General features: G+C 36.0%; 2 protein-coding genes across 3 annotated transcripts in view; both read right to left on the bottom strand.

Moving 5' to 3' along the window:
* Positions 1-27: 27 nt before the first annotated feature.
* LOC139121807 (spatacsin-like) overlaps positions 28-24,810 on the bottom strand; it is a 40,105-nt gene continuing 15,322 nt past the window's right edge. The window contains exons 15-43 of one of the 2 annotated variants that reach the window (XM_070687005.1): positions 24,217-24,359; positions 23,629-23,793; positions 23,094-23,169; positions 22,480-22,648; positions 21,538-21,770; positions 20,650-20,758; positions 19,544-19,703; positions 18,710-18,895; positions 16,936-17,037; positions 16,375-16,517; positions 15,721-15,918; positions 15,306-15,413; positions 13,801-13,978; positions 13,237-13,445; positions 12,817-12,954; positions 10,983-11,165; positions 10,183-10,347; positions 9,425-9,677; positions 8,674-8,816; positions 7,823-7,960; positions 7,426-7,492; positions 6,504-6,665; positions 6,237-6,379; positions 4,861-4,965; positions 4,140-4,314; positions 3,456-3,532; positions 2,977-3,126; positions 2,176-2,327; positions 28-1,400 (exon numbers count right to left, since the gene is read on the bottom strand). In XM_070687005.1, coding sequence (XP_070543106.1) covers positions 18,740-18,895; positions 19,544-19,703; positions 20,650-20,758; positions 21,538-21,770; positions 22,480-22,648; positions 23,094-23,169; positions 23,629-23,793; positions 24,217-24,359 — 1,211 coding nt within the window. In that variant the 3' untranslated portion in view covers positions 28-1,400; positions 2,176-2,327; positions 2,977-3,126; ... (17 more) ...; positions 16,936-17,037; positions 18,710-18,739. Of the gene's footprint in view, positions 1,401-2,175; positions 2,328-2,976; positions 3,127-3,455; positions 3,533-4,139; positions 4,315-4,860; positions 4,966-6,236; positions 6,380-6,503; positions 6,666-7,425; positions 7,493-7,822; positions 7,961-8,673; positions 8,817-9,424; positions 9,678-10,182; positions 10,348-10,982; positions 11,166-12,816; positions 12,955-13,236; positions 13,446-13,800; positions 13,979-15,305; positions 15,414-15,720; positions 15,919-16,374; positions 16,518-16,935; positions 17,038-18,709; positions 18,896-19,543; positions 19,704-20,649; positions 20,759-21,537; positions 21,771-22,479; positions 22,649-23,093; positions 23,170-23,628; positions 23,794-24,216; positions 24,360-24,810 lie in introns of those variants that run through there. The other variant, XM_070687004.1, reaches the window with a different exon arrangement.
* LOC139120936 (spatacsin-like) lies at positions 1,226-17,065 on the bottom strand. Its single transcript, XM_070685526.1, has 21 exons — positions 16,936-17,065; positions 16,375-16,517; positions 15,721-15,918; positions 15,306-15,413; positions 13,801-13,978; positions 13,237-13,445; positions 12,817-12,954; positions 10,983-11,165; positions 10,183-10,347; positions 9,425-9,677; positions 8,674-8,816; positions 7,823-7,960; positions 7,426-7,492; positions 6,504-6,665; positions 6,237-6,379; positions 4,861-4,965; positions 4,140-4,314; positions 3,456-3,532; positions 2,977-3,126; positions 2,176-2,327; positions 1,226-1,400 (listed from the first exon to the last, which is right to left on the bottom strand). The coding sequence occupies exons 1-21, from the start codon at positions 17,063-17,065 to the stop codon at positions 1,226-1,228; spliced, it is 3,192 nt and encodes a 1,063-aa protein (XP_070541627.1).

The following is a 24,810-nucleotide window of genomic DNA, read 5'->3' as shown; positions in this document are numbered from 1 at the left end:
AAACAACATGAAAGAAAAGAAATTAGATATTGGTATTTTTATTGCACTTTCTTCAAACATTGGGAACTTCATATAGCATTTATAATCTTCCATGTGTAAATACTCTCACATAGTGTGGATATCTAGTCTAAGAGACAACTTTACTCGGCATTTTGTATTGTGCGACAAGAATACAGTTCAAAAAAATTGGAATTGACTACTGTAACACACTGCACACATGTACAATGCTTCAAAGTTCTATTCAAATGGGGTCTCCGAAGTTTGGCACTTGGCTACTAAGAAATATCTCAAAAATTTCTCAACACTGAATGTTCAGTACGTAGTTTGACCCATGACCTCTGAACCTATCAGAATACCTCGCATAAATATGATCCAATATTTGACACTAGTACATGCTGCATTACATGTTGTTGAGTATTCCTTGCATTTGTTGTGCTGTTTGTATCTAATCCTAAACATTCATACAAATCCTACACTGCCTATGGTCCAACAATGTAGATAAAAATAAAGAATTTCAGCCTCTTTGTTTGCCATGTGGATACGCTTGCAAAAATTTCCTGCAAGTCTCTGAACATTACCAATACATTCAGGATGTTTGTTAAATAGGGCTGTTCCTAAATCAGTAGTTTGTTGACTAGCGCTGTTTGCAAATGATGTCACTGTTATATCATTAATATGCAAAAATAAATATTTGTTGCAAATTTTGATTTCATTTTTGGAAATTACGCATTCAAGAATGACAAAAATATAACTTTGAAGGTGACTGCTAATGTTACAATGAACACTAAAAGACACATTATCAGTTAAGACTACAAGCTGTAATAACAGCCATGCATGCAACACCGACAAAATTTCTCCACATTTCAAGTGGCAGTGTCAGATGTTGCGCATGCCACTATATTTGGTAAAAAATCAGTAACTGTGAACAACACTATTTCTTCAAGATGTGAGCCTCTGTAATGAAGACATAAGGGTGTACATGAAGAACAATGGGGCCAATCTTCACTATGAAATAATCAGATTCTTTTTGGGGACCCTCTAATAGCTTTGTGAACCAACTGAACCCTTAGGAATATGTTGATTTGTAAATTGTTCAATGCAGGTAATTGTCCTTCAGTAGCATACATGATGGCAACAAAATAATAAAAATAGCCCATCTTTAAATGTCTAAGCCATCCTTGTTGTCACACCGAAGAAGCACATAAGAACTTGCCAGACATATATTTCATACAACATCTTTGAGAAAAGCACCTCCTTCTCCCTGCAGCAGTGTCATGGCTATCTCGTTGAATCCAAACTCAGTGGCCAGTCTGTACTGAAGTTCCACATCAGAGAAGTATGACAATAGTTTCTTCATGTTTGCAATGGTGGCTGATGACTTGCTGCTGTCGCGTTTGTACCTGGGAAGGGAGAAAGAGAATTTCATATGCAAATTTCTACACATAGCTATGGTGGCCTACTGATTAGGGCAAGAAGAGAAAAATTTACTGGAGGAAGATATAAGATGAATGCCAATAATCTTGCACAGAACAGTATCAGCAGATGTGGTAGATCAGCAAATTGGTTTATTTGAACATGAGGTTATAGACGGCACAATGAACAGCTACAAATGCAAAAATATGCAACTATGGACAGGGGTGTCATGTAGTATTATTTTGCTTGTAGCCTGCCCCAATCCTTGTCTTCTCACTTCAGCGAGCAAACTTTTCTCTCCCATATTCCTTGATTTCTTTCTGTTTTCCCTTTCACTAAGTAGTTGGTGCCTTATGTAATGGTTGAAACAGTATGAATCAATGAAGTGGCAATTTGCTGAAACTACTGGCAAACAGTTTTAGGTAATTGTCATTAAATGTAGTCTGATCAATATGCAATTCCTATTTGATTATTTTGTCAGGATATACACTTCTAATATTTTATCAACAATGAAATCAATGGAAACTTGTACTTTCATTGATTTTGAAAACATTTGGCCTGATATGCAGAGGTTTTCACAAAAGTTGTCATTGATTGGTCAATTCCTTTGTGAAACCGTTCTGTGTTTAGGTGTGCACCTGGTGCACTCTCCATGTAAGCAATGATAATAGACCCCAAGGCACAAATGCAATGACTCTGATGCAATTCACAAACCTGCTTCTGATCTGCAAAATTTTGAAAACCGTTAGGCAAAACACATACCTGGTAGCCACTTCTGACAATAGCGATGAGGGGAGTGGTAGGTGAGCCTTGAAGTCTTCTAAGTATCGGAAATCACCATCGACAACTACATTGTTGTAGATGGCTGTGGACCAGTCTGTGTGTTTGCCATACGCTTCACTCACCATCAATGCCTGGGGTACACAGAATGACCAAATATAAATTCAGTCGGTGGGTTCAGTTCATTCAATATCCCAGATGACAATTACTAGGTAAATTGACATTATCAGGACCAAGGTATGCATAACAATGACACCAGTAGAAGTGCATAAGTAATCAATAAATTTATCTTGAAATATCCTATTGAATAAAAATGTACTTTTTTCTGATATACTACACGTTGGAGCTCATTTGAAAGCTCTTGGTAAAAGGAATATTTTCACCGTCTTAGTTTTTTGAAAATCCAAATTTCAATTTTTTCCAATAGAGGTAGCACAGGGATGGCCGCCATTTTTAATTTCAAATATAATATAATTTTAGGTAATATTTCTCTAGTTCCAAACTTTGCAAAGTAATCTCCAATTTTTATTTTTGATTTGATGAGAGAATGGTTGAAAGTTTCATTTAGGAAATTTTGAGCAAAAGTTTAAGTCTTTTACTTTCGGGGCACATACTACCTTCTGTAAAACAACCCCGTAATATCTTGACAACTGCCATAAAAATTTGGCTGATTAAATACTTCATTGTGTCAATGACACAGTAAGTCACTCAAGCATAATGAAACAATTTTAAACTTCAATTTCTTCTCATTTCAACATTATCTGCAATTGGTCTACTATTTACCTCTGGGAATCTTGGATGTTTAGCAATGAAGACATTGACATCTCGTTGGCTGAGGTTGATAACTTTGGTTCTGGTGGACAGCAAGTGCATCTGTAGTGCCAACAGTCTAACCTTTTTCACACACTTCTCAGCATGTCTCAAACACCCAACCTGACAACAATCAAAGTATTAAATATTCCTTTAGAAAATTGATGTACTGTAAAAAAATTAATAACGATAAGGTTTAACATGTTTTGTATTCAGGCAACGATGGAGTATATGAGGGCAGTAATTATTTGCTGATTGAAGTCTATGACGACCTGCAGACACTTAAGAGCTTTATCTCTAGTTTATATAGAAATAGTTACACTTCACTTAGAGATGAGTATTGAAAACTGGAGCAGGGTTAAAAAAAAAATTACTAGTGACAGAAAGCACAAAAATGTCTTGGATATTTTTGCAGATGCAACACATGCACAGGAAATATGTGATTCTCCTACCTTGACATAACTTTCAGCAGCATCTGCATAGAATTGAAGAACACTCTGCAAAGAATTCTGCAAGTCTGGGCTGGAATCTAGGACAAGAATACTGTGTGTTTAGGATAACTGAAGGAAATTTAACTCACCAAATATAGATTATCATCAATTGAGAAAACTCACAGTCCCTGCAATTATCCATTTTGTTTGCTGTGTTGATCACAGAAATAAGCCATGTACTCATACTGGCAGTGCTTTTTCCCAATACCAATATATCATATACTAACCAATGGATAGAAAAATACCTTTGACAGAGGTTTCATTTCAATTTTTTGACCCAAGACTGTAGAAACGTGTTTCACAAAGAGAAAATTTAAAATATAGACCTACAAGCTACCGTCTTTGCAGTTCAATTTATGCCCAAAAACATGCCATTCACTTCTTTTTGATTGTGAAAATTAGCAAAAGGACAAGATCCATGGGTTTATGGAACCATTCTATGCACTTACATCAAAGAAGTACTCCAGTAACAGCTGTTCTGATTGGCAGAAGTATCCCTAAATTTCAAGCATCATCAATCCATATCAAATCAGAATATCTGATCCATAAAAGTAGCTCTACGGAGATAGATGCAACAACAATTTGGCGACACATAATCACAAAATATCTTTCAAATCTTATACATTCTTGAGTTGGACTACTCACCAAGGTTTTTATAGTTGTGCTGTATATGTTGGAGAAATTTCTTTGCCTCAACTTCAAGCAACTCTGCAATTTCTCTGTGCATACTAAACTTCAATGCCACCATTGTGAATGTATCTTTATCTTCAGGGCAGCATCTTTTCAAGTAGTCCAAGAGAGCAACTTTTAGCTTATCATCCTAGAATAACAAACAGAGAATGGCTGAAATCTAACAGTACATTTATATTATATCAGCTCAAAGCATTTGCTCTGATTATGTCACTTGTTAAGTTAACCAAAACTTTTAAAGATCAAGATTGCAAACAAACATTACAAAATTACAAGAGTCAATTTGAAATTGCATGTAATATCAAATACATATCAAGAAATACATGTACACTGTGTGAAAGGCTGTCTCCAATAATAGTCTACAAAATCAAATAGAATATTGTTATACTGTATGCTATGGTGTGTTCTTATTAGCAACTGGGAAGTTAAATCACATCATTGCGGCAGCCAAAGTCGATTCTATCTAGTACCCATAATGCCACAGTACCCATGATGCAACCTGGAAACGTCATGTCCTTTTGCCCAGCGTGCAGACAGGAATGGAATAATGGTACATGCCACACAGGAATTTTTTTGTGAATTATAAAGTTAGCTTTAAAAATTATCTATTTGAAACCTCACTGCTGTATGCCATAGCGACCAGTTCTCACTCAGGTATAACACCTTGAATACTTACCTTAATCCCTTTCCTGAACAGAAGTTCAAACTGTTGAACTTTCATCAGAATGTCAAAAATGTAAGTCATCTCACTGTACCTGCCAACACCAGTCAATAGTCGAACCTGTCAGATGAGAAATTGAGAAAAAATACCGCAATTATAAGGTGTCGCTCAAATTTGATCAGAATTGGTATATACCAGTATGGGTTACCAATGATCAACAATAAATGTTGTTTCTATCTGTTAAGTGCAGGAAAATTCTACGTTGATGTTTATGACAATGATTTCTGCACAGTACAACCAGAAAAACAACAAGAAATATTTAAACCAGAAAAACAAGAATGACAAAAGTAATTAAGGTCTGAAACTTTAGGTACTGGAGGTCAACTTTAGCAACATGCATAGCAGCAACAAGCCCCTCTTAGTTTGAGTATAGCAGTCTCCCACCCCTCTACTGTCTATGGTTTCAGCAGGTCTGTTAATATGTACGGTAATAATTCATAAACAATGACAGGAAATGACTCAAGATCAGTGGAGTTGGCCTGTTTCTTACTGGCATGCCATCACTCCTGCACATTTGCAGGATTTCACTTTTTCTTACCTCATTTGCACATTTTGACACTGATGTGTTCATTTGAACAAATTCACATCTCAACCCCTGCATCTACCTGTACACCAAATACTGATACAGTAGCTCTGGCGGTATGGGAGCCTTTGTGTGTGACAGACATACACCCGCACATACATACCCACAAATATACAGACATACAGACGCCACCGACTCATCATATAAGCTCTTTATGGTATTTATATACAAAACCAAATATGAGCTAAAAATGTGCATTTTTCCCATCAAAATTTTAGTACGACATTTTATGCATTATTCTGTAACTTTTTTGATAATTTTGGACCAAATGGACATCACACTTCATTGGCTGAAGTTTTTCATCAAAATTTTGGCAAGAAATCTTGGGTATGTTTAATAAAGGCAACAACAATTGACTTTGGCACTCAAAGGGTTAAAATGTAAGTAAAGGTGCCATGTACATGTTCCCTATAGAGAGAGCATGTAACACTGACATTACCACCAGTAACATTTCTGTGATGTATTTCTGTGTGAGGCTACGAAATTTTCTCAGAGTGATTAACCTTGACGGAGACCAAATCAGCTCTGAAGAATTAAGAAAACTTACCTGACATAGGAGAATTGGGTGAAAATACAAATTATGAATTTACAGATACACAAAGAAAATTGTTAGATTTAAGTGAAACCAATCAAAAAGAATACATTTAATTTCCCAAAGTGGTGGCACCACTGATGAAAGGAAACAGCAGAACATTAAGATCAACAACACGAGAAAAGTGATCATTTAGATGAGGAACTGTGTTCTTACCAATAATGAATACTCCTCTGCCGCTGCTAGCACCATACTTCGTGTCCTGCAGGTACGCAGCACTGAGGCTATACCTTCCATGTTGTAACACAGTGTGTGGCACTGATGACCTCGCACCAACAGCTCAATCTCAACGGCAAAAGCTGAAATCAATAATAACTAGTAGTTACGTGGTTTAAATGTTTCTATCTTTCTTCTGTGAGCATGTCTCTCTCTCTCCCCTCCCCCCATTCATCGACAGTAGTTGGGAGAAAAGTTCATAATTACCTTGGTTTGACTCTTCAGTGTTGGAGCTGGCAAACGATGCAGCCGTGTCAAGAAGTCTGTTTCCAAGCACTGCTGGGTTGTCGCACAGTTTCACCAGATTGATGAAATTCTCACGGTTTTGAATTGGACTGAAAATCAGCTCTCCACCACTGTCTGGTGCATCTGAAGAATCAAATAAAACAAGAAGAGATCGGAAATCACTTCCTAACCAACTAATATTTTATACCGGGTAGTCTTTTGAGAAAATGCTTTTTTCATAGCAAGAACACTTATATCACATTTTTCCATTTTTTTCCACTAGCAACCTGATCACACTCATATTTTTTCCAATTTTGTCTTACATTTCTTCCTTAATCCAAATTTACCTACAGTCACATTAAGAAAGCAAAATACACAACTCATTGGTGGTATTGGTAAATTTTACCAAGGGTGGCTCACACACAGATGTGGATGAGCCGTATTGTAAAACACACACAGTATCATGTTTCATAGCTGTGGTGGGGCGTAAAAGACCAGTCAGAAAACAACCACATACAGCTATGGACACACAGCTAAGTCTTGCCTTTACTTTCAATACCTGCAGGTAATACTGCTCAATGAATCTGAGCATTTCTCACATGTTTTACACAACATTATAAAGTAATCAAATAGTCATATCAAGGAAGGTTGCGCAGAGTGGTACAGTGTGTCTGACAGAGCAGCACAATTCCCATTGAATTCTACACAGGAATTTGGCTTTTTACCAAGCATGGCAACTGCATAGAGTCTGGAGACAGTCATGTTGCGATATACATGTAAATGCATGAAACTTAGAATGCCTGTCTAGAAGTAAATTCCCCTTTCAATGATTGAGGCTTTGCATGTAACACTGAGAGTGTTCTACATACTTTAAATATATCAAATGATGATTGTGTCAACCTACCATCATCCTCATATCCAGTGAAGATGGACAAAGAATGTGTAATTGCATCAGACAGGAAACCAGCCAGCTGAAAGAAGGACAGAAACAACACGCTTGTAATGGAATTTTTTTCACATTGGAAGATTACAGAACTATGGTTCAACATCCGGAGCATAGAATGTAATGAGCAGTGCATGACCTTCATAAATTATGTTAATTAGCGTCAGCATTGTTGTCTTTAATTGGTTGAAACTTGTTGCAACAATGCTGTACAGGAAAATAGAGGATTGTTCCATTCTGAAAATCGATATTAATATGTGATAAGTCAAGTAGATGAATTGAAAGACTTAACACCTCCTTGCTTGAAAAGAATAATTTCATGAGATTTGAAGCAATCTCTCATTTGTAAAACACTCACCTCATCATCAGTGATGCCACTGCTCTGTATGTAGGTCTTGGCAAGTGGAAACCTGTGAGCGTGCTCAGACGTCAGAACTTCTCTCAGCACATCAAAACGGCCATGCTTCACGATACTTTCATAGCTTTTGTTCAATACCTGATAACAAATGTCATTAATGAAAACAATTTTATTCTACACTTGTGAAAATTGAAAGATGGACAATGGGAATACCAATGTGTGAGCATAAATTTGGTTGTTGTCTGTGTCCGTTATGCCTTTGTGGAAAAAGCTCTCCACATGGAGATTTAGCCCATCTGGTTTTACAGTATGGAAAATTTTATGATACAGTGGTACAAACAGACAGTTGACATTTTTTTGCAAGTTTTTTACCATTAATGTTGACTTGTTCAATAGATTGGTTTGTCACAATGCTTTAGCCTGGATTTTTGTGGGGTTGTCTCCTTAACCATTTGAGTGCTGTAATTTTTCCAACCAAAATTCTAGTGCAACATTTTACCTATTTTTATGAATTTTTCTGCACTGTTCTGCATAATTTTGGACCAAACTTACATTTACTCTTCACTGACTAAAATGTCTTTTAAATTTCACCTCTTCTCCTCCCAAATAAAAATTATCTGGCAAATGTCTGGTCTTCTCTCCTCCACAAACAACATATGTCTGGCAAACTTGAAACGTTCACTCAGATAAAGCGTCAGATTAGGCATGAATAACCACAGATTAGAACTTGTACTTTAATCTGTTCAACCTCATTTCATGATAAATGAGTCCAGCCATCAAAATGAAAATGCTAGGGTTTAAACAAAATGGTTGTGGTCACTGAGTTGTGCCAAGGATGGGAAAAGACGCACCTGGCCAATGGTGTAACAATTCAGGATCCTCAGACAGCACGTCTTTCCCAGGGTGCAGTGCTCTGTTATCGTCTCCATGGTTTCAATGACATCCTCCACATCCTGCGTGAAGGTGTCACTCTGGAAACTGCTCAAGCTGGCGACTGATGAAAGAAAACAATGGAGATGTGCTTTCAGTAATTCTACAAACCGTAATCAATGGAAGGAAAAATTCAATGGTTCTGCAACAACTTTGTCCTTCGGCCAAGTTGAAATGAAAGTGGCAAAAGAGCATTTTCTCTGACTCCAGAAAATTTTACATTTTGCATGTGCTGTATCTCAGGCTTACTGAAGGGAATTTCAAGAAATTTCTAAATAAAGACAAGAAATTCAGAAATCTTAAATGACAGACAGTAGGCTACTGGTAACACCAATTAGAGAAAAAGTGTCCCCTGCTTTGAACTAGCCTGTGTTTGTAATATAATAGCCTACAAATTGTAGATAGTATGAAAAGAAGCTGTTGTGAAAGTATCATGTGCACCGGAGGAATATGAACTATTCAGAGAGATAGAAATTCCAAGCCATTATGAAATTTTATCAGCTGAATCAGCTTCAAACAAATATATATGACAATATTATGTAAATCATAATGAAAAGTGAAAATTATTTTAGTAAATGAATAATAGGGAAGAGTGAAAATGATTTTCGATAAACAATATATGCTACAATCAATAAAATTCAAGAGATATTTGAGATACTAGAAATCACTTACAGCTGGTAGACCTGCTCAAACCTCCACTCATCCAACTCCATGACGTCCGTCTGTCGCGACCCTTCTTTGGCAACTCCTTCATGAGAGGATCAATCTCATGAACATTCAGTGTTCCCTGTGCCAGCTGTAGGCAGGTCATGACGATGGCCAAGTCTTGGTTGTAATACTGGAACTGCTTTGCAAGTTTCAGTGCCTGGCTGATACAGTAATTCTCCAGTTCTCGTTGGATTAGTTTGTCAAGAGCTTTGCTTTCCTGTGACAGATAAGATGGCAACACCAACTAAATGGTAATTATGTCCTTTTCCCCAATATTTGACTTTTTACTCTTTCTTATAAGCTTCAACAGCACCAGTAGTCTCTAACATTTCTAATAAGAAAATGAATGACTCTATTAATCAATACTGCTTTCAATTGGCACTGTGCTCTCAGCTGATGTGGCTTTGAGCAGCCTTTCTGATCATCGGCTGTTTGAAGCATGACATAATATATTCATTTATGCAAATCCATTCACGAAGTTTGTATCAGTATGGTGATAACAACTCATTATCAATGGAGAATATGCATGCGCCTTAGACAGTGCACTACATACTCATGATAAACAAACTTGATCCTGACTGTGATAAATGAAAACTTGCCATGTGACGTTTCCATCAAACCTTTAATAGGTATAAATTTTAATGAGCTATGTACAACATGAAATTTTGAGCGTCACATTTTTGGAGTGATCTGAAACGCACATGTGTAGTTGAAATGATTACCTTTGGGTCTGTAAGCAATGATGGAGTGTTTCTCTTGATGATGTACGTTTCTCTGATCAGCAGTTCTTCGTTTCCAAGGTGACCGAAATCTGGTTCTACTTTCTCACTATCTGGTAGTTGAAACATCTTATCCAATTGCATTGCTTCATCCGTGTCAGGTGACCTCTGTTAGCAGCAATCAAGTGGGAAAAAAATGCATTTAGGTAACAATCCCAAAATCTACACTTTGAATAAAAAGACATGAAGAGTAACAATCTCAAAATGTCACAAAGTCAACAAAACCTAAAAGAAAAATTTATTTTTAAATGTCATTGCCTCCTTTGCAGCTTTGTGAAAGATTTGGAAGGAAGGTAGCTTTAGTTATTTAGTTATTCATTCATTCATTCATTCATTCATTCATTCATTCATTCATTCATTCATTCATTCATTCATTCATTCATTCATTCATTCATTCATGTTTTCATGACACTGCTACAGTAATTAGAAGCCCTTTCTGCTGCATTTTCCAGTGGCATGGCATATTGATGTTAGCTGCTTTGTTATGAATCATGGACTTAGCACATACACACACATTTGAAAATTGCCGTAACACAATGAAAGTGTGAAACTTACAACTCCGCTACAAATAAAACTTCCATTCTACAGTCCACACATATTAAACAAGCAGAGAATTTGCAAACATATGTCAAAAATGAGTGTTACATTTTCAAGCAATACAGATCTTTTCCAACATTAAATATTATCCTTGTATTGTCAGGGACAAAACTATTTGTAAACACATAATACTTCTAAACTCTAACCTCTGAACTTTCAACTTCCACCTTTATTCTGCACCTCCATATTTGCTGTTCTAGCTTCTCTAAATCCTCCCTCTGAATGAGTGGTTGCTCCTTTGAGAGCCAGTGGTGTGCCAAGCCGAGAAGCTGTTCCCGTTCTCGGACATACACCTGCTGGACTATAGAGCTCTGTCTGGCTGCTTGAATCTGTTGAATAATTGATATTGTGATGAATGAAGGATGTAAAATGTGTAGGAAACTATTCAATGCACAAAATTACTGTTATATTGTATCATCGATAGTAAATGCCCAGAACAATATACTCAATTAAAGATTATTATACACTAGCTGACTGTCGTTGCAGTGAACACAGAACGTAACTATTACCTGTAACCATATAGCCAACGTATGCCTCTCTCACTATTTTTTACATAGACAAATGCAAACAAAGTCTAAGGTTAACAACTTCACCAAGATTTTAAAAAAGCACTGATTCTGGTGAAAATGAAAGAAATTCATAAATATTTTGAATGTTTTGCACCTATGCTTACTGCTGCAGCTCATATCCTCAAGGCCCCTGGACATGGGATGATTTGTACGCTGTTAATCATAACATCAGTGACAGTACAGTACCATTCTTAAGGTGGTTGGAAAGGCTATTTTTGCACCAATTCTTTTCTCAGAGTTAATGTCAAGTTTCAAGTGTTATAATCAAGATATTTAGTTCAAATTTTCAGGATAACTCCCTTAGTTAATATTTTCTCCAAAGAATATAAAAATTGTATATTTGCAGCCATGATTTTGAAATATGACACCAGTAAATATTAAAATTTAATTTTTCATATTTTTTTTACATATTTGAATTTAATAATAATTGGATAGTATTAATATTACCAAATTAGTTATAAATATGTTGACACTATTTATTGCAAGATTTGTACGGCAGGAATTGTAAATAAAATTTGTTTTTATGATTTTACATGGGTTTATATATTAAAAAATTATTAAAAATTCTTTCAAATTTCAAAATGTGATTTTTCAAAAAGTACTTCAAATACAGGAAAATTCTGCCGTACAAATCTTATCTGTAACCTTGTTAATAGGCTGTAAAAATTCCATGTCCATATCTCATTTCAAAGTTGGATTAAATTGGTATACAATTATGTGGGAAAACTGTTATTCTGTCAAAAGTGTTGAAAACAAGCCATATTTGCACCCCTCTTTTGAAGTCATAGAGCATTTTTTTTTGTTAATCTCACTTTTGACACCTCTTTGACACTCAAAGAATCTAAAAATGCATTTACAATAGCAGTCACTCACTCTGAATGCCAGCACCGCCTTGTCAAACTTTCCTGAAAAACAGCAAATAATGACTTTCCCTTTTCAAACGTTTTATTAAAAGCTAGGGGACCTCTACCATAGTTAATACACTAAGGACTCCCAAACTTCTTCTTATTTGGTCAGTTTTTCAGAAGTTTTAACAGGCTATAACTCTGCAATGCCTTTGTGCCCAAATGTCTAGTTTTTTTTATTCCACAGAGAATGTTGACTTCTTTTATATTTTAATAGTTTTGTTTAAATTTATAACTGATGCTCTAGCCTTTCCAACCACCTTAAGCGGGTTACATCTGAGAGTCTTGTCAAAAATTTAGTTATATAGTTTTTTTGCGTCAATTACAGAACTTTGACATCACTTGGAATCAATATAGATTAGTTTTTCTACAAAGAAGATATCATATCTGTACTGTAGTTTGAATTATTTCTTTAATAAATTTTGAATGTCTCTTTCATGTGTGTATTCCTTGTGATCAATGACTGACATATAATAGATATACTATGACAGATAAAGCCTATTTACCTCAAAGAAGTTGGCAGCAACCTTGGGTGAGGTCTGGTGCTGTTTGAATGTCTGATGGCATTTGAGCCAGAACGTCTCCCGACCACCTGGCCTCTGCCAGACTTTTGATTCTTGAATGGCAGATAATTCACACAGCAACTGTTGGCAGAAAATAAGATCACAGCAGGTAATGAAAAATTTGAATAATGACGTCGATAATTACACGAACCTACAGACAAGTGGTGTATTTTATAGAATGTATACAGGGGTGTTTTTGGAATAACTTGACCGCATGTCATGAATGTAAAATATGGTGTTTTTGATAAACAATCATAATACTTCAGCTTGTATGTGCTTTTTCATCAGTGGAGAAAAGAGAACGTAAAAGAGATACTTCAGTTATTTTGAAATAACCAGAACACAAAAAATGGTGCTTTTTACCTTGTTGAATGTTATTTGATTAGTTGGGAGGTCCATGATGTCAGCAAACTCCCTAGCTAAATTAAATTTTGCCTTCTCCTGCAGAGTATCAATGATGTTCTGGTAGTATTGTTTGTTGGCGTCCTCTGATGGATTTATGAAACATTCCATTCTGAGGTCAATGTCCTCATCTTCAAGCAGTTTGAAGACTGTGTACAGTTTGACATAATCTGTACATTGAAACAGATGGAAAGATTAGTAAAATTTATATGTGCAAACACTTATCAAGAAACAATCAAGCTGCTGTCACAGATATTGTTGAATGTTTTCTTTTGTTTCTGTGTAATATTTGCTTCATGCAATACAATAGAGATATACATAAAGTGAATAAAATTGTTCCTGAACAGTAACAGAAACAAACTTTCTAATTTGAACTATTAGAAGCAGGCCTGTGATGAGAAAATAGATGATGAATTCTACCTACAATATATGAAGCTAAAATTCTTCAATTTTGTTACTATGTAAGATTTTATCAAAGATGTTTTCTTTAATATAAAGCCAGAGAAATGGATTATTACAATTTACCTGTCTCTGTGTACAACCTTGTCACATTGCGTTCTGTGACCGCAGACAGCAACATGTTCATGTCGTATCGTGTTGTGCATTTCTGAAGCAGGATGTTTGTCAGTTTGTGAGCCGTTTCCTCATACCACATTTGATGCCCGATTTGGGCAAGCTGAATATCGTTTCTACTTCTTCTGCACTGTAAATCAAAAACATTTATGATATGATTTATTTCTTCACCATATCTTGCAAGCATGGCTAAAACATCAATGGGTGAGGTGTACTCATCAATACATGTGGTCTTGAAGGGAATACAATCAATGGATGACTTGCTCAAGGTAACACACTTCCAAACTGAAATTTTTAAAATTCTGCTCCCCCTTTCCTCTACGAAACTTTCACCCATTCTCTTACATAAAATCATGAACAAACTGCTGCTATACATGTACCTTGGATCAACTCTACTGGGAAAAAATTTAATTTTCACTTTCATAGAGACAAGGAGATTAGAAATATGACAATGATCAGATGAGTAGTTCCTGAGTTATTGATTTTTGACCATTTTCGCCATTTGTTCTACCTCATTTGCATATCTATGAGACTAAAAAGTTCATTTTAACAACGGCACATCTACACCATATATGGCATCACTACACCAAAAATCAGCTTAATACATGCAGCAGTTTCGGAGTTTTTGCGTTGGACGGACAGACATACATCCATACATGCATACATACATACATACATACATACATACATACATACATACATACAGACAGACATCTCACATACAGACTTTTTCCAACCATATAACCTCCCAATTGCCATATATGTATGGCAAATGGGAGGTAAAAATTCATTCTGATTTCACTGCCACACGCATCAAAGTTTCATGAGTCTGCACAAACAGAAGACCGGAAGAGTACATCTACTGTAGAACATATAGACTGTCCATAAAACTCTCCCCAAGGTGCATTTAAGATGCAAAGCCCATATGTCATGAATTTTTCAGCTAAGCTCCAAAGTTATCGACAAAGTTCTATATCAAAGTGCACTGATCAATTACCACTTGTTGGCAGAATCGGTCAAACCCAGAATTTCAACAGACCATGGTAAAAACAAACCCAAGTGCGCAAACATGCATAGAAATAAGTGTCTTTCCATATCTGTTTGTACAGGTGAATTTGATTGTACTGCCATCCTGTGATCTCTTGGGTGTACTGAGTCGTAGTACACATTGTACATGTGTCCTTTTCATTCCAGAGTAGAACCATTGAGTTACACAAAAAAGTTGTGTAATTTTAGTCATGGAACCTTAATAAATGACACATTTGAAAACATGCTTTTTCCTAACTGAATGCAAAGGCTATAGACTCCTATTTTTTCATAAAAGGTACACTACAGATCATTTTCTGTGAATGCATCTTGATTTTCATTTCTCACAGAGTACAAGTTCAACAAGGAACGCGGTTATGACAAATGCTCAAAGCTGGCTGCCATGACAACAAGGTATGCGAAGGACAAACCTGCAGGAGTGCATCCTGGAATTTTCTCAAATGAAGTTTACAAAGGTCTGCATCATGGAACGCTAAAAATGCTTCCACAAAGTTCAGGAACCCCATCAATGCACAGTTCTGAAATTGAAGCAAAAATATTAGTAAAAGGCTAACAGACACTAAGCTGCAAAACTTGACAAAAAGACTGAGTTTGAACACTACACTACATCCAGTGTTCACTTGCTGTTAGACCGAAGTTAGATTCTTTATGAAGGTTTAAATTTGATCAAAATTGATAGAAAAAAAATATGAAATGGCAGATCCTAATATACAATGTACACATATAGGTTGCAGATAGAAGCAACATGATGCAGTTTATGTTGAAGTTAGATTTGAAATCAGAATACAACTTGAACTCTGTCAAGATCATTCATAAATGTCTCACCGGATCAAAAACGCTGAAGGCCTTCACCACTAGAGAGTAGTACTTGTTCTCCATGGCAACATCAAGAATGATTGACAGGTCATCAAGACTCCATCTATGCCACTGCACTGTTGTCATGTCCTGTGTTACCAAGGCAACGTGTGCTTCGTCCATGCATGTCAGCAGCCAGACACACAGACAATGTAACACAGATGCTTCCTGTAAAATAAAATGATGTGGAAACTATCATCTCTGCTCTTTGTTTCATTTCTAATTTTGACCTATGGCACTGTTGTTAGTGTTGGGACTTACACTGGATAAAGAATTTCACACACAACTATTTTGAAAATACGTTCAATGTTATACATTACAGTATCCATATTGCCGGCTTGTTTCAGAAGAATGACAACTACGTACGCCATCGATGGAGACAAGTGCAGTACCTGGCAGATATATTTGACAAATTATCAAACTGTTCAAAGTAGATTGTAAATTTTAACATAAAACTACTTTTCATGTATAACAGGATTAAAAAGTAAAATGAAAGAAAAAAAATATCACAATGCATGGTGGAGAATTTAAATATTTGGTGCTATGTATAAAATGGTACAACTTCTGGAATTTTTGCAAGAATGAGTTGTATGATTATCTTGATGAGCTTGCATGAACATTTACCTTATAGCAGGCCGCTAAAACTGCCAGGATTGGTCTTTTCAGTGACACACAGCATGCCAACAGCGCCCTCCATGGTTGGGATTTACCCTCACATTCAAATATGATGCTAAACAGGTCATCTGGAATGTTGACTGGCTTAAGATCTGAAACACACAAAAAATAAAGAACTATGATCAGAAATTTCCACAGCTGGGATACGTTGGCTGATTCTAATCCAATGTCAACTTCTTTTTAGGTACAGACACGATTAGAAAAGAAATGTACTGTCTCTTCATCACTCAGATTAAATCAGTCACGAACAAAAGACATATTAACACAGTTCATTTGAAACTTAATAAAAGAAGAATGACTCAACATGCAGATTTTACTGAACGATAGACCCTGGTAGCTTACATGTAAAAGTTTACCTGGATTACATATGTATTTTAAGAATGATTTCTTTTCATGTTGATATCACATGCTCTATATTTTGACCAATAGATCTGTGGGTAAAGAATTCTTAATCCACCAATTTCACTAGCTATCTATTTATGCCATCCTCTCTGTGGATGGATTGCTCACCTGCAGGAGGGATGTCAGTTCCAGTGTCTGATGAAGTGACTGGGGAATCCTCACCCTTGGTCTGACCATCAACTTCCTTGTCACTGTCCGTACTGCTGCTCACTGGAACCAGATTGACAAAAATGACCATATATCATGAAAAGACTAGCCACATTATAGGTATTGAATGGAAAACCATACACAGACACAGAAGAAATATAAGCTTACATAGCAATGCACATCCATTTAGCCATGGCAATGAACATAATACCTACTACACAATGCCAAAAGTTACCCTACGCTGGGATAGCAATACACACTACCTGAATATGAGTGAATGAATGCAAGCCAAATACAAATGGTTAATTAAACAAAATTTCTACAGTACAAATATTATTTAACATGCACAGAATCTTTACACCAACGTAGAATATTTTTGCAACAACAGTGTAGACAAAGCTTATGGTTATTGGCCAAGTTGAAAATATTCACAGTCAGGCATCAAATAAGTCACTTTTTTCACAGAAAGCAGAGCTGAGACTACTGTATTTTACAGCATTAACCCCTTGACTACCAAGGCCAAAGTATTCCTATATACCAGGCCCCTTATGTAAATATTGATAAAATCTTGGGTGTGGTCATAGCATGAACACTGCTTAGAGTAAAAATTAAGTAAGTACCAATGAACCATATATTTTCTGAATCAGCATGAAATTTCCCACTTTTTCATACATATGTTTTGTATTTCCAGGTCACGTGACTGATCACATGACACATCATGTGACCAGAGTTGGCAAAGAATATGAATATTTGAAGCATCAGGACGTCTTTGAATCCATAAAATGAAGCAAATTTGAATACATTGGCAATTTTCATGGCATTGTCTTTACATATGTAATAATAACTACCCTTTACTTTATTCATAGATGTACCTATTTAAGATTTTTCTCACAAAAGGGAGAGTAAATGAACCACAAACATCAGCATCTGACATGATTCTGTATTTGAAAATCATCACGTGTTATATTTGTAAACACCTGCTTTATGTCTTACTTGAGGAAACATGCATCTCAAATGGTTATGATTTATGAAAAAAAAATTCACAATATTTAAAAATACATTTTAGGGAACAACATATCACATGACCAAACACATGACCAGTGATGTGACCAGTCATATTGATAATATGGCTGCTATAAAATTTCACTGGCGTATAGTAAAAAATTGTATTTCCTATAGTTTCAATCAAGGATATTGCTGTTGATAGAACATATTTACATATAAATCATTTGTTTTCAATAAATAAACATATTTCATTAAAAAAAACAAACCATAAACATCTTCGCGATCGTCCGTAGTTCTGAAAACTGTAAACAATCAGCGCGACGCTTCTGTGATCAGCCTGACCTTTCAGGGTCGAGGTCATGGGTCACGACATTTGCTTCCGGATTTTGGCCATATTCGGACGTACGGGGGCGCAATCAGATTCAGGCAAGATCGGAATACATCAACCTTAGTTGCGCTGCGTGCCGACACCGAAATTACGGGATTTGTAGGGACAAAAACAAAGCAAATACGACTATTTAACTGTGCCGGATATTTCCGGCACTCTAGGTATATGGTAATTCAATATGGCGCCGGATATATCCGGCACCATAGGTAGTCAAGGGGTTAATGTAAACATTAGCCACATGGTGTTTCAAATTAGAACATTCCCTCTATAAGAAAGGCTTGGATTCAAGACAAATGATGATAGGTAAAATAATTTCTAAAAAGTGAAATTTTCTGGTGTTACCTAAATCAGACTTGCCAATTCCAACTCTTTTCAGATACTGAGCTCTGAGATCTCTGGATTTCCTGGCTTCCTCGGATTCCCTCTGTTGCTGCTGTCCTTCATGGCTGGTGTACTGTAAGTGTTCCACGCATGCTGCAGGTGTTCACGGATGTTGGCATCTTGGAAGTTACGAACCAATTCCAAAACCTTGATATTTCAAAAAAAAGGAAAGAAGATGTTAAAATGAAGATAAACTCACCACAAACATTGATGACAGTATAGAAGGATGAACAATATATGGTGCAATTTCATGATAAAAACACTTTCAAATTTGATAGTCAGAGGTGAGGATTCGAATCTGTGAAGATGAATATTTTTCCAAGCAGAACTTTGATACATGATACTTATTTTAATATTCAACCAGCAAATGATTTAAGAAGTGACTGTGACCAAAAATACCACTTCTCTGACATGTCAATTAAAATACTACTGACAATAAATGATGATTAAGAACACTACTGTTAAACCTTTAATGCCTTTCTTACAAACACTGTAACCATTCTTTACTGTTACCAAGAAAACATGTTCAAATACAAAAACGATCACTTCTCAGAACGGGTAACTTTTCACTGTGTTGCACACAACAATTACATACAAAATCTATTATAGTTCATTATTGTCCATTAAAAAAACACAAAGCACTAAAATCAAGCAGTTAGTTCCTTAACTATAAAGAACAGATATCCAATTGCCTGCCTTACTAATCAGGGGATGGAGGGCAGAAAGAAAGAAATGTGAATCATATTCTGTCTCTCTGTGTTTCTCCTGTCTCTGTATGTCTGTGTTGCCCCTTACCTGTTTTTGTGGATACTGATAATTCTGAGCAAAACACAAGAATCTCAACCATTGATTATCTTCGGCACATTCTCGGAGGTACACTGAGGTATATGGTAATTTATGTAAATGACAAAACAGCACTGCCAGGGACCATTGCTGACTGGTTTCCAGGCTGGTACTGAAAAAAAATTCACACAACCATCATGAAACTATGAAACTCTTAAGTTCACACTATAAAGAAGAGAATACCATGATATGAAAGTTTTCCTTTGAAGTTGTATGTTCCCCATACTTAAATATTTAGACTTTTGCTAAAACTTTTCTAATGGAAAGTTTAAACCATTCTCTTTCAAAATCAACAATAAAAATTACGCATCACCATACAAATTTTGGTACCAGAGAAACAAATTACCTAAAAATTTACTGATGGCTGCCCAACATATGTCAACTCTATGGGAAAAATGGAATTTCTGGAGGCAAAAATGAACTTTTTTGATTTTCACAACACTAGACAGTGAAACTTCATTTACTCCACAAGTTTCATATTGAGTCCACAACACGACCAAAGGAATGTCTATCCTCAAGGCATTTTCTACTTTAACCCTTCCACCACAGTGGTTTATGACAGTCCCATTGTTTTCTATGGCAAAGTTGGACCTCTAGACAGGGAAATGGGGGTGAAAAGGTTAAAGCTTTAACAAAAGTTCTTTAAACCCTCTTTACTACTAAACTTAGTACAAACTAATTTTTCTGCTGTAGCAACTTCAGTAGACATGTATTTTAACCCTTTGAGGGCTGTAATTTTTCCCACCAAAATTTCAGCACAACATTTTACCAATTTTCATGAATTATTCTGTAATTTTTTTGATAATTTTGGATCAAATGGATATCACATTTCATTGGCTACAGTTTTTCACCAAAACTTTGGCAAAAATCGAAAAAAGTTTGACAGGGGCACATTTTATAAAGGTGACAAAAATTGACTTTGGCGCTCAAAGGGTTAACAGGAAGGGATTGAAACATGGAGATGTAAAACAACACAGAAAATCTTACTGCAACCATCATAACAGATATGTTCTACGTTTTGTCGAAAAGACATGATTCTTTTTGAGCGATTAACTTACCTTTCTTCGTCAGAATTCTTGATACTTTCAACTATGGCATTTTCCAGTTCAGCAAGAATTTTTTCAGCACAATTTCTTCTGTGTCTCAACAATGACATGAAATCAGAAACTGTAGACGCGAATAAAAAAAAAGTCAGATCAGAGATGCATAAATCTTACATTATAATGAACAACACTGTCTGAAACATGCTGACATGATCAGAGAACCTGCAAAAAGAAATCATTAGGGGACGACTGCATTAACTTGCATGGTACCTGAAACCCGAGTCCTTGCCTGTGCAACTCGGGTGACAAACAGAAGACTTTTAATCCCCAAGGTGTGAATGTTCCATTGTTATGTTTATCTAATCCAGCTGGTGCCATTGTAGTGCCATTGTAGGAAAGGCAGGTCTGTGAAATTGATCCTCTAGCAAAGTAGGATATTCCTAAGTTAATGGAGCCTTCCCGTAATGTACACTGTATCAATCGAGGTATCAATAATATTCAAAGCTCCAGTAAAAAGAAAGATTTTAAAGAGCTAAGATTAAACAAATACTGCAATATTTTGGGCACACATTTCTATGATGAACACACTGGGAATACCTCAATAGTGTTTATTGCTTCACAGTTCCATCAGTTGATGTTGTTTCTGAGAAAATAATTCTGTATTTCTAGAGACAAGTAGCCAGTATTGACTGTTTATGTGTGCTAGGATGCTAGAAGTTTATGACAGAAAAAGACAATACCGTACAATGATTCCTGTTATCATGTTTGAACTCTTTTTAATATTCATATATAGGGACAGGAATTCCACAGCATGGAAAATACACCCTGCCATCGAATAAATGCCTTTTTTCCAAAAATTCTGAAAACTTCAACATTCACATTCCTTTGACACTCAATTCCTACCTATATCTTCTTCAGTATCTTTAACTTTCTGTTGTTTAGTTTTCTTGTCTGTGATCTTGTCAGCCATTTTTTTCTGATGAGAATATATCAGATTACTGCTCTGTATGTCGACTCTGATGGCAAGACTGTCGTGACCCAGCATCTCTGAAAATGTCGTACACGCAGCACAGATGGCGGAGTTGGTGAAATTCGTCAGGGCGACCATGTACGCTTTCCAGTATGCCTGCTTCATTCTGGAATGAGGATCAAATGCAAGGACTCACTTTTAAGTTTGGACTTTGGAGATCGTTTCATTACACATTAGCTCTCTATACTCTGCATATCATGAATTAGTAAGTTATCACTGGGCCAAAAGGTTATAGCCAAAAGGTTATATCGTAGGCTCAGAGCAATAGACACTCACGCATTTTGGTCCAAACATGACCTTTTTATCCAATTTCTATTCACTGACTTAAAAATCCATCATTTGTGAAAATTTGGAACACCAATCATAAAAGCCCCTAATGTTATGTAAGTGAGAATTTCAATCACTGCAGATAAAAAGTTATAATTTTCCAGGGCTGTTTTCAGATGCTAATGAAATTTGGAAAATCTCTGTATAGGTTTTATTAATGTGTGGTGTTGAATAAGCCGTAGCATGAACATTACCTTGACATTGTGCTGTGTGTACTTTACTGCTTACACTATTGACAGTCATTGAATGTGTGAGTGTGTGTTGATATGAGCACACATATCAAATTAGTAAGTACTATCCGCAAATTAATATCATCACTGCTTGTAAAGGCAAATAAGAGCCTTTCATTTGGAACTGATAAATGTGCTTTACGCCCAATCAGAGACTAAGGAAGGGATGGACATACTCCATGGTGAGTTGTGTACACTGTATACCCACTGTACAAAGGACTGAACACCATTATGGTAGATATTAACTACTGCTTTTACCTTTTCTTGATTTGGCTGGCATCACTGTCCCCAAGACTCTTGACAAAGGTGATGAATGCAAAAGATGGCCTGCCTCTCCTAAGATAGTAGGTGTATCGTAGCACTTCCTTGTGTCCATACTTACTGACCAAGTCAGATCGAGCAAAGTGAGGTATTTCAACATCTTCTCCTGAGAATAAACATTTTAACAAGCAAAGGATTAAAATCTGCTCGTAAGTTTGTAGTGCTGTGGTTTGCTTGTGACAGGACTGAAGAATAATGGTGTCAAATGAAGTCATATGACAATTTAATATTATCCTAGAAGTTGTGTTTATATTTACATAGCAAAGGTACCCTACAAAAGCCAGATTATCACAAAAGGGAGACTGGGCCATTTATCTGTAAGGTGAACTTTTGAATTGTAATTTATGAGACGCAGCAGTCAACATCTAACCTCTAACTCAGTTTCCCCTGTCCCGACATTCAATTCAACACACTGACAAAAGCTACACACATTTCCGTACACTTGTACAACACCAGACACACATATTACATATATGCTTTCACCATGGGGTTGCACAGACATATCATAATGACATGGTTTACATATGCATTTCCACACACTGACACCTTACCTCCATTATTCTGTGTTGACATGTTATTTGTAGACTGCCATCTGAAAAGTCTGGATGGGTCAAACGGTGAATTGCCCTGGAGGGTGTATGGGACACAAAAACAATATTATTGAAGAAATATTACCACAACTACACTCCCTATAATGTCTGTTTAGCTATATCAAATCCACATCTTTAACCAATAATAAATTGCAATTTATGAATAGATAGTCTTTAATCGGGTATAGATATAGGCAAAAATGATAGCAGTTTTAATATTAAGTTTTGATATCAAGTGTGAACAAATTTCATTCCTTATTCATGGGTACAACCACATTAAATAGTAACATCAGCACAAAATCTATCCAGTGACAGGTTTATTGGTAAATTTAGTAATCCTGGTGGAAGATACTACCTTCAGACCAGAAAATTCAATGTTGAACATTTTTGAGGTTGCAACTCAAAACTAACCAGACTAAAATGTAAATTCATGACAGGTTCCTATACAGGAAATGAATATAAAGTTGTCAAACATGAAAGTCTGTCTGGCAGCTACCTTGAGTAACTGGTACATTGTGATATCCTGCGCCACCACACCATCAGCTGTCTGTACTGGAAACAGTGCTGACTGTAATTTAGGATAAGCTAGCAGTGACTTCTGTAGTAACTCTGGATTCACTTTCCAAAGTCTGTCTTTTTCATTCTCAACTGGTAAAGTCACCTAGAAGGGAAGAAATGTTTCCTCTCTTTATCAGCATGCTGAAACTCTTCATGTGTGACTGTTTGATTCACTTCAAGAAAAGAAACATTTTCCGGCACCATGTTATTGCAGTTTGGTATGATGGGTTTAAATGGTATAATTAAAATGGAGGACAACAACTTGAGATACAACTTAAATTTAGGAAATTCTGGAAATGCTTGACATTTGAGGTTCAATACATCATTGTGAACAATCTTTTGTACAATATATCATTTGTGCCCCGAGAAGAAATATATATTTTTCCAGTCAATACTCCATCACTTTTATTTCAATGGCATTCACAATTTCTAAAACTTACATATAGATATGCAAAAAGTTTTTCAAATTTGGATTCCTAGTAAACGTTATATTCATTGAATAGAGATGTTTTGCTTATTTGTTTACCTCATTCAGTGTGCCTGGAGCATAGACCAGTGTTGCCATGGCAGCAAGAGGTCTGTTGGCTTCTAGCAGAGCAGACACTGTTCTCGGTGAGTTCTGTAAAAGTCTACTGTTGGCTAGGCTGGCACAGAACATTGCAGTGGGATCTGAAACAAAATGTATGATGGGGAGCAAAATTGGTTTAGACACAAACTGTTTACAAAATAAGGCATTATGTGCACATCAATGGACTGAAAATTTCAGAAATCAGCTCAACATGTTAAGATTACAGATAAAGAACTAACAGTGGAATGAAAAAATGCTGCCAAAAATGATTTTGTCATTTACTATTGTGGTATTGGACTGAAACACAAAGAACTTTGCAAGTCAAATGATTGAATGCTGAATTTGAAATTGTGACTCACCTCACTATACAAATTTTTTTTCTTTTTTTGAATTTTTTTGAAATAGTAAACTACATGAACTTTTCATTTCATTTACTATTTCATTTCATGTTGACGAACGTGTGCTCTGAATCATGAAAGACAGCTACATGGAAGTTGAAAGAGAAGAAATGAAAGTTTTACAAGGTAGATAAATTAGATGCAAGATCACTAA

Source organism: Ptychodera flava, chromosome 21 (genome assembly GCF_041260155.1).
Source record: "Ptychodera flava strain L36383 chromosome 21, AS_Pfla_20210202, whole genome shotgun sequence".
Taxonomy (NCBI): domain Eukaryota; kingdom Metazoa; phylum Hemichordata; class Enteropneusta; family Ptychoderidae; genus Ptychodera; species Ptychodera flava.
Note: the sequence above shows the minus strand (reverse complement) of the source record. Positions and strands in the feature narration are given on the sequence as shown.